Below are 15854 nucleotides of genomic sequence, written 5' to 3'. Positions count from 1 at the left end.
CGAGTCCCGCCAGCTGTCCTGGCCCCGGGCAGGGCGGGCCAGACCCACGCGTGCCTTCTGCTTCTTGTCCCCTAGCTGCGCACCAGACCACGCGTGCCTTTTCCTGCTGTCCCGACCCCCGCCCTCGCTGTCCCGCATACGAATGGGCAAGACCCCCGCTTTTGCCTGCCGGGCCCCCATGAGGGCAGATCCGGGACCACACCCAGGCAGGCCGCCCTGCCTCACCCTCTCAGCCCCTTGCAATACCCGCAGGCTCCCGGGAAGGGGGGCCGGGGCCGCCAGGGCGCGGCTGTGGCCCACGTTGCACCTTCCCCAATGTAGATCTTTCCACTCCTGCCCGAATCAGGCCTTCTATCCCGAGCGCGTGGGCGGGGGATGGCCTCTTCCTGGAAGGGGAACGGGGTACCCAGCGCTGCCCTCGTGGTTACTGTTATCACTGCGGTCCTTGTTGGCAACTTAGTAACGGTTCACGTGGGAAAATAGCTCTGGGCGCCACGTCAAACTAGATTCCCAGGTGTCCCTCGTCTCTGCTCCAGACTCCCCTGGACTGGATCACCCAAGGTGGTGGTGTTCATAGGAGAGCCTGGAGGAAGGTGGATGGGACCGTGTGATATAGCTGTATTTCTATTAAGTCTCACATATTTAGTACCTAAGCTTCTTATAAGATCCTAGGTCAATGGTTCTCAACCTTCTGGCCCTTCAAATACAGTCCCTCATGTTGTGACCCAACTATAACATTATTTCCGTTGCTACTTCATAACTGTCATGTTGCTACTGTTATGAATCGTCATGTAAATATCTGATATGCAGGGTGGTCTTGGGCGACCCCTGTGAAAGGTGCGTTCGACCGCCAAAGAGGTCGCGACCCACAGGTTGAGAACCGCTGTCCTAGCTGCTCAGTAATACTAATAGTGCCTCCAGTGTTTTTCTAAATGAGCTTGTTTAATCTCTGCAGCTAGTGAGGTGTCCTCACCCCGAGTGATGAGGAGCCTGAGGCACGGAGGGGGACGCGCCTGGCCCTGTCCGTGTAGCGGAGAGCAGGCTGAGCCAGGGGGCGGAGCCCAGGTTCGGGTCTGCTGCCCTGGCCTGGTTTGGGCTCCCCAACCTCCCTGACTGTCCCCCTCCGCCCGCAGGGTGGCCACAGACCACAACTCAGACAACACAACAGCGGTGCTTCGGGAATGGCTGGTGTCCGTGAAGAATCTGTACCACTCGGTGGAGTGGCGGCCGGCAGAGGAGCCCCGGTGAGTGCCAGGCCCTGCCCTGAGCGAGCCCTCCCCGTCGGACTCAGCTGCACCCCTGCCCACACGCCCTCCACGGATTCCCATTGTCCAGCCTCAGAACCCTGGCCCCTCCGCCCCTGGCTCTCTAGCCGGTTCTGCAGCCTTAAGTGCCAGCCCTGGCTCTTCTGACTCCTCAGCTTCACAGATTCTGAGTCTGGGAGGACGGTTCCACTTTCCATTTGCTCTGTGTTCTCTCCCAGTGGCTCTGCCTCCTCTGATTTTTCTTCCTTCTCTATCGATTGCCCGGACGTCCTCCCCTCCGGGCCTTGGCACCAGCCTGCCCCCTGCTGCAGACATCCCTGCCTCCTCCTGTGTTCCCCATGCTTGCTTCTTCCCCGCCTGCAGATCCAGCTTAGCCGTCCCCTCGGCCAGGAGCCCACCTCTGGCCGCTCTGCAGCCTGGGCCCTGTCGGGGCTCCGCAGTGCCTGGGCCTCCCCACATCACAGCTGCCTCCCCCAGGTCCTACCAAGACGAGGAGGGCCCCAAGCACTGGTCCGACGCGCGCTACGAGCACGTCATGAAGCTGCGCCAGGCGGCCCTGAAGTCTGCCCGGGACATGTGGGCTGATTACATCTTGGTGAGTTTCCGGCCCGTGGGTCACAGAAGGCGCCGGGGGTGTCCGAAGGGAAGGCAGAGCAGTGAGTGTGGAGACTCCTGAACTCTGGTTTACAGAGGGGGAAACCGAGGCACCAGAGGGGGTGTGAGCTGTCAGAGGTGATCCCGCTGGTTAGGTGGAGGATTTGGGATTCAACCAGGGGACCCTGGGCTCCTAACCACCAGATGTGTCCCCCATCGTCCTCTGTGGTTGGACACTCGGTTCATCTCTGCTTTTATCGCCATCGTGAGTTGTGAGGAGCAGCTATCGGGTCACCAGATCTCCACACACCCTCAGTGACACTGCCTGGGTCACTGCAAGAAGCAGGAAGGTGGGTTGGGGACGGGGAACTTGGTGACGCTGAACTGCTGAATCCTGGTTTTCGCTTCCTCCTCCTGGGGCAGTTTTGCCTCTGGGAAGGCGGGACGTTGAGTGTTCACGTTGGATAAGTGCCCCCAGGTCCTGGGCCTTCCTGTTTCCTTGACCTGGGCATGATTCCCTCCCCTGGTGCAGATGGGGAGGGAGTTGATGACAGGGAGGTCATGTTGTGATGCCAGTCTGGCTGGTTTTGTGTATGTCCAGGCCCTGAGTTGAAGTCTGTACCTTTTTTATTTATCAATCAACACACATTTATGAGCCCTTACCAGTGCCCTCCTGCCGAGGCCTGGGGACACAGGCTGAGCCCCACCTTGCTGGTGTCCCGGGAAAGGTGGATGTGACCGGAAAAACCAAACTGAGAGGCACCATCAGAAGGCAGCCGGTGCTGAGAAGTTGTAGACAGGCGTTTGGTGGTAAATCAGTGTCCGGGGGCCCCTGGGACAGAGCCCCACACGCTGGGGGACTGTGTTCTGGGAAGTGTATTATCTCAGTTCTGGAGGCTGGAAGCCTGAAATCCAGGTGTCAGCAGGGCTGTGCTCCCCCTAAAAGCTCCAAGGGAGGGTCCTTTCTGCCTCCTCCAGCTGCAGGAGGCTCGGGCATCCTTGGCTTGTGGCTGCATCCTCCAGTCTCTGCCTTTGTGGTCACATGGACTTCTCTCCTGTGTGTCTCTTCTCTTCTTCTGAGGTCACCAGTCATTGCATGTAGGGCCCACCCTAGTCCAGTACGACCCCATCTTACATTTTTACTAAATCTGCAAAGACCGTATTTCCAAATAAGGCCATAGCCACAGATACCAGGAGTTAGGACTCCCAACATTCGACCTCCAACAGATGGCCTAGCCAGGGTGGGGTGATGAGTGAGCAGGGTTGGGTGGGCCTTCCTTAGGAGGGGACCCCAGCAGAGATCTGAAGGAGCAACGGAGCCAGCCTTAGGGGAAGCTGGAGGACAGTGTCTGAGGCAGAGGGAACAGCAGGCAGCAAGCTTTGGGTGTTCAAGGACTGTGAGGAGGTGAGTGTGGCTGGAATGGCCTGATGAGGGAGCGGTGGAGGGGGTGATACCGAGGTGGTGGGTGGGGGCTGGCCTATGGAGGTTGAGGGAAAGATTTGGTTTTCACTCTGATGGTAGTAGGGAGCCACGGAAGGTATGTAAGCAGGGGAGGGCTGTGTTCTAATTTATAATTCTCAGAGCCCCTGTCCAGGAGTGGCGACAGCAAGAGGCTGGGGTGGAGGCCTGAGGGATGGGGCTGTGGAGAAAGGCAGATAGGTTCAGGCCCTGCTTGGGGACTAAATGTGAGGGTGCCAGGAGGCTCCCAGGCCCCTGGCCTGAGCCCTTTCGGGAGAGAGGTGTCCCCTGGGAAGAGGAGGTCTTCTCCTGGGCCCAGTAGGTTGTTACTTCCTGAGACCATTTTACAGATGGGAAAGTAGAGGCCCGGAGAGGGAGGTTTCAGCTGGCTGGGCTGGCACAGAGGTAGGACTGGCCCTGCCTGGCGCCATCCTGCATGGGGTCGCCGCGTCTGTTTGGTTTTCATGGTTTGAGGTTGACTGGTTTTCACTTTTCCCCTCAGCAAACCTAGGTAGAACGCCAGGTTCCATGGTTGGTTCAAAACTCAAAGCAGCTTTTGACACACCGTGTCATTTTTTAAATCGGGGACTTTGGACGTCTGTATTGGGATGTGAAATCACTTGTCCAGTGTTTTAAAGTTATTGTTAAAAGGGCCTCTTTTTTTCTTCTCTTTTTACAAACGCTATCGGCGTTGCTTGTAAGAAAATCTAGAAGAAAAAATAAGGAGTTTAGGAAAGAAGGAAACAAACCTCGTAATCTTACCTTTCAGAGAGACTGAAATTGAGGTGCAATTTACAGAACATAAAATTAGCCTTTTAAACCATGTAATCGAGTGGTTTCTGGCACATTCACAGTGTTGTACAACCATCATCCCTGTCTAGTTCCAGAACATCCCATCATCCCCAAACAGTCACCCCCACGCCCCCTCCCTCCCGTCCTGGCAGCCACTGTCTGCTTTCCGGCTCTGGACTTGCCAGTTCTGGGCACGTTGTGTACATGGAGTACACAGCACGTGGCCTTCAGGGTCTGGCTTCTCTCCGCATGTTTTCAAGGTTCATCCATGTTGTAGCGTAAGTGCTTCTGTCCTGTCCATGGCTGAGCGATACTCCACTGTGTGGCCGGGCCCCGTTTTGGTTATCCAGTCATCTGTTGTTGGACACTGACATTGTTTCCACCTCCTGGCAATTGTGAATCCTGCTGTTTTGAACATAGGTGTTCACGTATCTGTCGGAGTCCCTGTTTTTAGTTCTCTTGCTCTATCCTCAGGGATGGACTTGCTGAGTCACATGATAACTATGTTCCTAACTTTTTGAGGACCTCCTGGACTGTTCCAGCTGCTTTTTAAAAAATATATATATTTTATTGATTTTTTTACAGAGAGGAAGGGAGAGGAATAGAGAGTTAGAAACATCGATGAGAGAGAAGCATCGATCAGCTGCCTCCTGCACACTCCCTACTGGGGATGTGCCTGCAACCAGGGTACATGCCCTTGACCGGAATCGAACCCAGGACTCTTCAGTCCCCAGGCTGACGCTCTAACCACTGAGCCAAACCGGCTAGGGCCCAGCTGCTTTTACTGCACATATATCCAGAGGCCAGAATGTAAATGTCCTCAGGGGGCTGGGTGGGGAACAGACACACCTGCGCAGCCTGTCCCAGGGCTGCCCCTCCTGTCTCCAGCTGAGGGTCCCGTGCGGCATGCTGTTCCGTGGTGCCAGAGAAGCCTGGAATACCAGTGTTTGCTGTTCTTTACCTCAAGTGACTCAAATGCTCTAAAAAGCCCCTGTGAGTAACAGAATGCATCTTTTTAAAAAATATATTTTATTGATTTTTTACAGAGAGGAAGGGAGAGAGATAGAGAGTCAGAAACATCGATGAGAAACATCGACCAGCTGCCTCCTGCACATCTCCCACTGGAGATGCGCCCGCAACCCAGGTACATGCCCTTGAACGGAATTGAACCTGGGACCCTTCAGTCCACAGGCCGATGCTCTATCCACCGAGCCAAACCGGTTTCGGCTATTAATTACATTTTATATGTGATGTCTTCAGACTGTAAAAATCAGTATTCACTAAAGGTGTGAATAGCTTCCCCATATGTGGTTGATACATAGGTACTACAGTCACATTACTTGAGAGGTTATTTTATTTAGGTTTTCAAGCCCACAACCCAGGCATATGCTCTGACTGGAAATCGAACAGTGACCTCCTGGTTCATGGATCGATGCTCAACCACTGAGCAACACTGGCCTGGCCAGATGCATGTTTTTTGCCTGTCCAGATGCATTTTTTTTTTATTAATTTCAGAGAGGAAGGAAGAGGTAGAGAAAGAGATAGAAACATCAGTGATGACTGAGAATCGTTCATCAACTGCCTCCTGCACGCCCCAACATTGGGATCGAGCCTGCAACCCTGGCATGTGCCCTTGACCGGAATTGAACCCAGGACCCTTCAGTCTGCAGGCTGACGCTCTGTCCACTGAGCCAAACCAGCCAGGGCCAGATGCATTTCTTAAAAACCATCTCCTAATCGTTCTGTACGGGACCTGCACGACAGAAACATCCTTACCTAATTGTTCCAAACTTTTTTCTTTGTAACAAACAAATTACCATTTTTTTTACCCCAACGTTCAAGGTGTTAAAGCAAAATAAAGTATCTATTTTTGTGAACTTTTTATTGGCATCTAACTCACAGAGAAAAATGTGTATTCCTCTCAGAGGTGGCCTCTGTTCCACCCCTCCTCTTCACTGACCAGCTGCCTGTTGTAAAAGTTCCCACTGATGGAGCCACATGACCCTCCCCCGTCATGCCCGGTATCTCGACAGCGCCATGCCTGGGACCCATTTGTGTTTCTGTGCGCCATGTGGTCCATTCCTGCCCCTTCCGTAGGAGCCCGTTTCTTTGCGTGGCTGTAACTTGGCTTGTCACTAAGGTAGAGCTGTGGGTTGGGGCACCAGATGGTTCTTCAGACCCCAGGACGCTGCCTCTGCCCCATCATTCCGCGCTGTGGCCCAGCCGGTCCCTCCAGCAGCTCCCAGGGACGTCCTGTTGGATGTTTTGTAGTTTGTGGACGCAGACAACCTGATCCTGAACCCTGACACGCTGACGCTGCTCATCGCCGAGAACAAGACGGTGGTGGCGCCCATGCTGGATTCCCGGGCTGCGTACTCCAATTTCTGGTGTGGGATGACTTCCCAGGTCAGGCGCCTGCTTGGGTAGCGCAGGGGGCTTGGGGTGCTGGGGGCTGGGCCAAGCAAGTGGGGGCCGAACTTATCACACCAGCTCATGGTGAGTGTTCACACCTCCGTAGACAGTCCACACAGTAGGGAGTGGTGGTGCCCGGATGGGGCGGCAGGCACGGCTTGATTCAGACGTTCAGACAGCCTTCCTGTCTTCCTCCATCCTGGACGGCTTCATTCTCAGACCCTGGGGAACATCCCAGCAGCTTCCCGCTGAAGTCCTCCCGGCCTGGCCTTGTCCGTCTCTCCTCCCACCCCCGGACCAGTTTCTGAAGCCAAGAACTCTTTATTTTTGTTTTTAGTTGTAGGCCAGTTTAATGTTAAAACCCTTTTCAGCTTTTAAATTTCCTCCTTCATAGGCTGCCTTTCTGATCGGAAGTGTGGGGCCAGGTCTGCAAGTAGACAACCGTTTTTCTTTTATCGGCCATTGTCCCGTTAGCCCGTGTGCGGGGGGCGGAGCCTGTCACTGACCACGCCCAGAGCACGGTGCTCAGGGAGGCCCACCCTAGGCCGGAGTTGGCACCCGGGCCTCGCTCTCTAGGTGTTCCGTGTCTCTCATCCTGGGTCGCAGGCCTCCTCCCCTCAGGGGACCCATGCAGAACTCCGCCCCTCCCCCGCAGGGCTACTACAAGCGCACGCCCGCCTACATCCCCATTCGCAAGCGGGACCGCCAGGGCTGCTTCGCGGTCCCCATGGTGCACTCGACCTTCCTGATCGACCTGCGGAAGGCGGCGTCCAGGAGCTTGGCGTTCTACCCTCCACACACGGACTACACCTGGGCCTTCGATGACATCATCGTTTTCGCCTTCTCCTGCAAGCAGGCAGGTGAGCCCTGGGGGGTTGCTGTCCCGGGGATGTCATCTGGTCGGTTCTCTGGAATCTGAGCTGAACATCTCCCCGCAGAGGCCACGGAAGGCCCACAGAACCAGAACGCGCACAGGGTCCGGGTGGCTGCAGGTGGGGGTGTGTCCAGGTGCTCAGATGGTGGCCACAGACCCATTCTTTCTCTAGCCCTGGCTTTGCGGAGGGTCTTCGCCTCCCAGGCCTAAAGGGGACCTACTTATGGAAGGTTATTTCCAACTTAATATTTTCTTACATTCTCCCAATTTTCCGTGGTTGAACGTAACCGCTCCCTAATTGTATAATTAGTGAAAAAGCCCTTTAGAGAGAACGAGAACACAGCCGTATGCTAACCCACCATTTACTTTAAATCAAGGGTCATTAGCCAACGGCGGCCAGCAGGCCAGATCTGACCCTCCATCTGTTTCTGTATGGCTACAAGCTAAGAATGGCTTTTATGTCTTTAAACGGTTGGAAGAAAACACGAAGAGAATAGTAATAGTTTGTGACATCTGAAGCTGCATGAAGTTCAGATTTCGGTGCCTATCGGAGAGGTTTCACTGGCACGCTGCCACACCCGAGTATTTAAGAGTGGTCTGTGGCTGCCTCCACATCCCAAGGGCGGGGTTGAGTTAAGACAGACTGTCAGGCCAGCAGCCTAAAAGATCTATACCAGTGGTCGGCAAACTGCGGCTCTTTGGCCCCTTGAGTGTGGCTCTTCCACAAAATACCACGTGCTGGTGTGCACATACAGTGTGATTGAAACTTCGTGGCCCATGCGCAGAAGTCGGTATTTCTAGATTAAAAATTTAACTTATTATTGATACATATGGGGTTATCTATGATCTAGACGAGTGGTTGGCAAACTGTGGTTTGCGAGCCACAGTTTGCTGACCACTGATCTATACCATCTACCCTCATTATGTAAAAGCTAGCCAGTTAAAGTGAAAATTATTTTCATTGACTTACTCTATCCACTGAGCCAAACCGGTTAGGGTGGCTTATTAACTTTTTAAAATACATACTCAGTATAAAAATTTAAACCATCCAGAAAAAGACAAATGCAGATGGAGGTCACCTTACTGACATTTTATCCAACTGCATCCCATTTTTGTGCAGAAATGTGCAACTGCCCCAGCCAGTTTGGCTCAGTGGATAGAGCGTTGGCCTGTAGACCGAAGGGTTCTGGGTTCGATTCCTGTCAAGGGCACATGCCTCAGTTGCAGGATCCTCCCCGGCCCGGGCTCTGGTCAGGGCATGTGCAGGAGGCAACCAATCGATGTGTTTCTCTCACATCGATATTTCTCTCTGTCTTTCCTTCTCTCTTCTGCTCTCTCTAAAAGTCAATGGAAAAATATCCTCGGGTGAGGATTTTTAAAAAAAGAAAAAGACATGTGCATCTTTTTTATTTTTAATCCTCACCAGAGGACATGCTGAGAGAGAGAGGGAGAGAGACATTGATGTGAACAAGAAACATTGACTGGTTGCCTTCTGTACCTGCCCCGACCGGGAAACAAACCTGATACCTGGGTATGTGCCCTGACCGAGAATCGAACCCTCACCTCCTGGTTCATGGGTTGACACTCAACCACTGAGCCACACCAGCCGGGCATAAGGTGCTTTCTAACAGTTCTGATTGTCAGTGTCTCGCCTGCCAGCGGGAACCCCTGTTCTGACTCCAAGTCCCAGGTGGAGGTCTGAGGGGTTTCTGCTGGTTGCTGGGAAAAGCGGGTGGGACTCCTTGACTTTCCACCCCACACTGGGCTGTGAGGCTGACGCTGTGGTCAGACGTGGCCACTGCCACCTTGTAGCTCAGTTTTCAGTTTTGATTGTTGTTCTTGGCCCCAGAGGTCCAGATGTACGTGTGCAACAAGGAGATGTATGGCTTCCTGCCAGTGCCGCTGCGGTCATATAGTACCCTCCAGGATGAGGCTGAGAGCTTCATGCATGTGCAGCTGGAAGTTATGGGTGAGTCCGTCCACACTGCCCTTTCTCTGTCATCACACATCCATACCCTGAACACTGATTGAGCACCTGCTGGGTGCTAGTGCCTTTGCCAGGCACGGGAACTTGGCATGAACAAGGTGGACAGTTGTCCCTGCTCTCAGGGAGCACTGCCTTGCAGTAGCTGTGCATGGCAGTCAGGGTGGGCTTCCAGGAGGAGGTGACATTAAGAGGCAGAGTGAGTAGTAGTTAGCCAGAAGCGGATTATAGCCAGAGGGAGCATCCTGCAGACTGGGAGGCTAGGGGGACACGAGCTCAGGGAGAGGCAAGGTCAGCGGGGGCAGAAGTGGGGCTGCTGAGCGGGTAGAGCTGGTGGGCCAGGGCAGCGGCCTTAGGCACTGCTTTCCTCAGGGGCAGTCAGGAGCCATGGAGGGTCTGGGAGCAGGGAGGACAGAAGGTTTTCACTGATGAACCTTTATGTGCAAACCTCAGACCCATTACGTATTTAATACATATCGTATGTGTATACTTTTGTTTTACTTGAATACATCTATTTTAAAAAGGGAATTACGTATTTTTTACCATAGTTGCAAGCTCATGTCTTTCCAGTAAATAAATCTATAAATTATTAAACTAGCAGCCCTACCTCTGGTGGCCCCGAGATGGGTTGAGCACACAGCTGCCATCAAGTTGCCCCGAGCTGCCATCAAGTTGCTCAAGGAGCGGCCTCCTGGTGGACGTGGGGTGTCTCCAGAACAAGAGGACAGTGGGACAGTGTCACTTCTGGGGGGCTCTGCCCTCCACTGGCCACACATTTCAGAGAAGGCCTGCAGAGCAGCACCCTCACCCCCCACTGCACAGATGGGGAGGGTCCAGGCTCCTGCTGTTGGTCTCAGTTGCCCCACTCTTACCCACTTCTTCTGGAAGGTTCTGTGTGTGTGTGTGTGTGTGTGTGTGTCCCTGGTGACTGAAGGTGGAATGGCACACTCCCTGCACAATACCCCAGTGTCTGTCACATGCAGATGCTCAGGCCTAGGCCAGGAGCCCCCCTGGGCCACTGTCACGAGAGAGAGGCCTCTGCTTGTCGCCCACTCCCGCCTGCGGCTGGACCCTGGAGCCTCCCTGTGGCTGCCATGGTTTTCCTCATTTATTTATTTATTTATAAATATATTTTATTGATTTTTTACAGAGAGGAAGGGAGACAGAGAGTTAGAAACATCGATGAGAGAGAAACATCGATCAGCTGCCTCCTGCACATCTCCTACTGGGGATGTGCCTGCAACCCAGGTACATGCCCTTGACCGGAATCGAACCTGGGACCTTCCAGTCCGTAGGCCGACGCTCTATCCACTGAGCCAAACCGGTCATGCCGGCTCTCCTCATTTAAATTTCACCTCTATTTCTGTTACTGTTTCTGGCGAAGAAGCCGTTAACACTGCTGCTATACTCCCCCGTGACAGAGGCACGAACGCCCTCCTGTTTCTTTCTTGAGGCCCAGAGCTGAGCACACAGAACAGATGGGGGGAGGCCCGGGGGGTTCAGATATGTGTGTACATCCTTCCTCTGTTAAAGCACGGTTCCTCTCCGTCCGCGTGTGGGGACCCGGACCTGGGCCGAGCAGGGGTTTTCAGGTGTCCGGAGATCTCTCTCACAGTGAAGTTTCAGAGCAGAAAGGTTCAGGGTGACACGATCCCACCTCCCACTGGCACTTCTCTCAGCACTCACCCCGCCCCCAATGGGGGGTTGAGCTGAGGGTCAGACGAGAAGGGATGGGCACCGGGATTGGGGCCTGTGTCCCGAGATCCCCAAGTCTTGCCCTTGGTGTCAGCCGTCCAAGGAGAGTGGGGTGCCCAGGAGCTGCCGGACTCTGGGGGGAGGAAGCCCTGGGGCGTGGTGGCCTTGGAGGAGGCCCAGGCTGTGAGGAGGAAGGTTCTGGGTCAGGTCTGGGCCTTGTCCAGGTCTCTTCCAGACAGAGGGCCCTGTGTTTGTCCCTTGCACTCACACGGGGCCTTTCTTCTTGGTGAAGCAGACACCACACTTGGAATCCAGCTGGGCTTTTCTGGGCAGCCTGGGGCGGGGGGGCAGGCAGGGGCATCTGCAGGCTCATGTGTACCTGGAAGTCTGGCCCTTCTGGGGGAACCACAGGCATATATATGCCAGGATCGCTGTGGGGATGTGGTCTGAGCAGCTCATGAGGAGCAGTTATGACCGCTCTGACGTTCGGGGCTCACCTTGGCCTGGAGACGTGTCACTTGGTCAGATGGCCGTCTTCTCCTCTAAGTGTCTCTGTGTCCACATTTTCCATTAAAAAAAAAACACCTCACCTGAGGATATGTTTTTATGGATTTTTAGAGAGAGGAGAGGGGAGAGAGAGAGAAACATTGGTATGAGAAACATCAAATATCGGTCAGTTGCTTCCTGTAGATGTCCTGACTGGGAATCAAACCCACAGCCTTTTGGTATTGGGATGATGCTCCAACCAACTAAGCCACCTGGCCAGTCAAATTTTCCATTTTTTTTTAAGTTTTACATATGAATGCAGTCCACAGGCCAACGCTCTATCCATTGAGGCACACCAGCCAGGGCCAAATTTTCCATTTTTATCCGGGTCCCAATCATAGTGATTAGGGCCCAGGCTAACGACCTCGTTCTACCCTGAACACCCCTGTAAGCACCGTTTCCAAATAAGGGCACATTCTGGGGTCCTGGGGGTTTGGACACCAACTGAACTGCGGGAGGATGCCTGCGATTTAGCCCATGCAAGTGTGACTTCATGGCATCATTTAGTTCAGTCCACAGGCCAACGCTCTATCCATTGAGGCACACCAGCCAGGGCCAAATTTTCCATTTTTATCCGGGTCCCGATCATAGTGATTAGGGCCCACGCTAACGACCTCGTTCTACCCCGAACACCTCTGTAAGCACCGTTTCCAAATAAGAACATATTCTGGGGTCCTGGGGGTTTGGACACCAACTGAACTGTCTGCGGGAGGATGCCTGCCGTTCAGCCCACGCAAGTGTGACTCCATGGCATCATTTCATGAATAACCTCTGAGGTGTTATCAGCCCATTTTATAGATGAGGAATCTGAGGCCCGGGTAGGTCAAGGCCATTCATCCTTGGTTCATTCTATGAGCAGTTATTGAGCGCCTGCTGTATGCTGAGCCCTATGTTGGGCGCTGGAGACCCAGTGTGCGTGGACAGACTTGGTGTTCATTTCACGGGGCTCACAGTAGACAGCGAGTTAGGATAGCAGGGTGGAGGTTTGATGATGGAAGCCCCAGTGCTGTGGGGAGCGGGAAGAGGTGCCTGACTCAACCTGAGGGCAGGGGGAGACTCACCCCTCCTCAGCATGGCATCTTAGCTGAGAACTGGGGTAGGGGGAGGAGGAAGGAAGGGTGTTCCAGGCAGAGGCTCAGCATGTGCAAAGGTTCTGAGGTAGGAATGGATGAGGTTGGTGTGCTAACAGCCGGCGTGAGTAGGAGGTGAGGGAGAGCCTTCCCACCAGGATTATGGTTGGGGACAGGTCAGGCAGTTCTCCAACCTCAGGCTGATATGGAGCCGTGGAGGGGATGCGGAGGGCGCAATGGAAAGAGGTTGGAATGCTCCCCCCACCGCACCCCCTGACCCAAGCCACCCCTCGGCTTCTTTCTGCCCCGCAGTGCGGGAGGGGGAAGGGTGGGGAACTTAGGGCTGGAGAGTCCAACAGGCTCTGTGCCACAGGTCTTCATGATCAACCTGAAGCGGCGGCAGGACCGGCGGGAACGCATGCTCTGGGCGCTGTGGGCGCAGGAGATCAAGGTCCGGCTGGTGGAGGCTGTGGATGGCAAGTGAGTCCGACTCTGAGGGCAGGGGTGTAGACCGTGCCCTGGGGCCATGGGTGCCAGCTGGGCCCTACCCTGGGGAGGGGTATGGGCCGTGCCCTGGGGCCATGGGTGCCAGCTGGGCACTACCCTGGGGAGGGGTATAGACCGTGCCCTGGGGCCATGGGTGGCAGCTGAGCCCTACCCTGTAGACCATGCTGGGATGTAGACCGTGCTGATGGGGCCCTGGTGGAGGGGAAGTGAGTCTGACCCTAGGGGAGGGCCGACAGAGCCACACTTGGGTGGCCCGCCCCCTGCAGACCTGGCCGCAGGTCCAGGAGGGGCGCCAGTAGTTGAAGAGGGAAGCAGCCGCTCAGCAGGAGGGCACTAGCCAACGGTGGAGTAGCCGGCAGCATGGGTTGTCCACTGACCCCTTCCTGTGCCCCCTTCCAGAGCCATGAACACCAGCCAGGTGGAGGCACTGGGCATCCAGATGCTGCCCGGCTACCAGGACCCCTACCATGGGCGGCCCCTCACCAAGGGAGAGTTGGGCTGCTTCCTCAGCCACTATAACATCTGGAAGGAGGTGAGTCCAGTAGGGCAGGGTCCTCCTCGGCCTTCGCACAGCTCAGGGAGGGCATTGCTTGCCCCCCAGGCAGGCTCCCAGGCTGCAGCAGGACCCAGGGCCCCTCTTTAGGGAATGTCCTTCCATTGTGTAGATATGGACACTGAGACTGGGGAAGGGGAGGGGAGAGCCCAGTTTCCAAGTGTGTCCTCTTCACCCCTAGCTTCTTTCAGCTGTCTAGAGCCTGCACTCTGGTCTTGACATTTACTGATAGATGTAGCAGCCATGGTGACATTAACTGGCACAGAGCCCACGCCAGGGGTGGCGCATTAGCCCTGGGGCTCATCAGCGACACTCGGAGAGAGAGGCTGTGGTAGGTGGGGGTGCCAGGCTGGGATTCGAACCTGGGACTACAGGCACGAAGCCAGATGCGGTGTCCAGATGCAGGTGGAAGGGGGTGTTCAGGGGTTTCAGGCAATGAGTGCTCACTTAGGTTGCCCTCTTTTTCTGAGATTCATTGTGGGTGGCATGGGGCAGAGGTGGTGGTGTCCACGTGGCCCTGGGTTTAAGTCCAGCCCTGCCTCTTAGAGGGCTGAGCCCTGTGAGCAGGAAGGCTCTTCCCAGCCTGAGCTTCAGTTTCCCCATATGACAGTCATGGCCTCCGGGGGCCGTCATAAAGATTCAGGAAACATTTGCCAAGCACCTACTGTGCACCTGGCCTGGTGCTGGTGCTGGGGACATGATAGCCACCGGGACAGACCCAGCCCCCTGCAAGGGGCTCACAGCCCTGGGAAGTGGGTGGACTGATGATAAGCCACAAAGAAACAAATCAGAGTGAAATAAGTGAGATACATCTTGAGAAGGGACCTAGGGCTATGAATTGTCCTCAACTGGCAGCTTTGGATGGTGGTTGGGAAGGAGCTCCTGGGTGGGCGACATTGGAGCTGAAGCCTAAAGGGTGAGAGGTAGTCTGCCTGCCATTGCATGAGGGAGAGGGCTGTGTCAGCTCAGCCCCAGGCCTTGGAATGGGAGGAACAGCCAGGCTTGGGCATGTGTTGTTGAATGTTCTAGAAAGTGGTAGCCCGAGGGGAAGTCAGTCCAGACAGTGGCGGCGAAGGGTGCATTTTCTTCTCACCTGCTGCCCCAGAGCCTTCAGGCTGAGCTGGCTTCAGGGTTAGGCCTGGCCCTGTTCTCCCTCAGGTCGTGGAGAAGGGACTGAAGAAATCGCTGGTCTTCGAGGACGACCTGCGCTTCGAGATCTTCTTCAAGAGGCGCCTGATGAACCTCATGCGGGATGTGGAGAGGGAGGATCTGGACTGGGACCTCATGTGAGTATGGGGCCTGGGGGTGGGGCCATGCCACGAGGTGTGGCCTGGGGCAGAGGCAGAACTGGGGCGTGGCCAGAGCCCAGGGATAAAGTATGGGGTGGGGTGGATTTGGGGCCTGAGGTAGGGCCAGAGTTCAGAGGTGTGGTCTGGGGCTAGGGCTCTGGGGCCTGGTGTGGAGTGGGTTGGGGCTGAGGTTGGGGCCAGGGCTCGGGCATTGTCTGGAATGGGTGGAACTGCAGCCGGGTGGGAGCTCAGAAGAGCATCTGTGCCTGAAGGTATCTGGGGGGGACTCGCTGGGCCAGCTCTTGGAAGTATGGCAGGAGTGCTCTGTGTGTGTGTGGCTGTGTGAGGGCGGAGCTGAGGGTAGTCAGGGCTCGGCGTGGCCTCGGGCCTGTGGGGTAGGACTGGGAGGATGACCTGGAAGTCTAGGGCCCTGGGTGTGGGGATGAGGCCTCCTCAGGGCTTGGAGACTGGAGGTGCCCTGTGGTGGGTGGGGTGGCCAAGGAGCTGGGGGTGTGGCCTGAGGTAGGTGTGGTCAGGACTTGGTAGCTCAGAGCTGGCCCAGTGTGGGAAGTAGCCAGGGAGCCTGGGTCTTAGCCTAGCACTAGGGCAGGTGTGCCCAGCATATCTCTGGAACAGTTCTTTGGGATCTCATATGGGGGTGGGGGGGTTTCCTCCTCCCCCGCCCCTCTCTCCCTGCAGTGTGCAGGGCCCTGCCTGTGTGAGGGCGGAGCTGAGGGTAGTCAGGGCTGGGGCGTGGCCTCGGGCCTGTGGGGTAGGACAGCGGGAGGATGACCTGGAAGTCTAGGGCCCTGGC

The 15854-nt window shown here is 55.4% G+C and overlaps 1 protein-coding gene across 1 annotated transcript in view; it reads left to right on the top strand.

The window, feature by feature from the left end:
* COLGALT1 (collagen beta(1-O)galactosyltransferase 1) overlaps nucleotides 1–15854 on the top strand; it is an 18627-nt gene that overhangs the window by 314 nt on the left and 2459 nt on the right. Inside the window, exons 3-10 of the mRNA XM_006772405.1 lie at nucleotides 1115–1244; nucleotides 1743–1860; nucleotides 6382–6516; nucleotides 7178–7382; nucleotides 9246–9423; nucleotides 13004–13171; nucleotides 13598–13730; nucleotides 14910–15037. Coding sequence (XP_006772468.1) covers nucleotides 1115–1244; nucleotides 1743–1860; nucleotides 6382–6516; nucleotides 7178–7382; nucleotides 9246–9423; nucleotides 13004–13171; nucleotides 13598–13730; nucleotides 14910–15037 — 1195 coding nt within the window. The remainder of the gene's footprint in view (nucleotides 1–1114; nucleotides 1245–1742; nucleotides 1861–6381; nucleotides 6517–7177; nucleotides 7383–9245; nucleotides 9424–13003; nucleotides 13172–13597; nucleotides 13731–14909; nucleotides 15038–15854) is intronic.

Source organism: Myotis davidii, unplaced genomic scaffold (genome assembly GCF_000327345.1).
Source record: "Myotis davidii unplaced genomic scaffold, ASM32734v1 scaffold306, whole genome shotgun sequence".
Taxonomy (NCBI): Eukaryota; Metazoa; Chordata; class Mammalia; order Chiroptera; family Vespertilionidae; genus Myotis; species Myotis davidii.
Note: the sequence above shows the minus strand (reverse complement) of the source record. Positions and strands in the feature narration are given on the sequence as shown.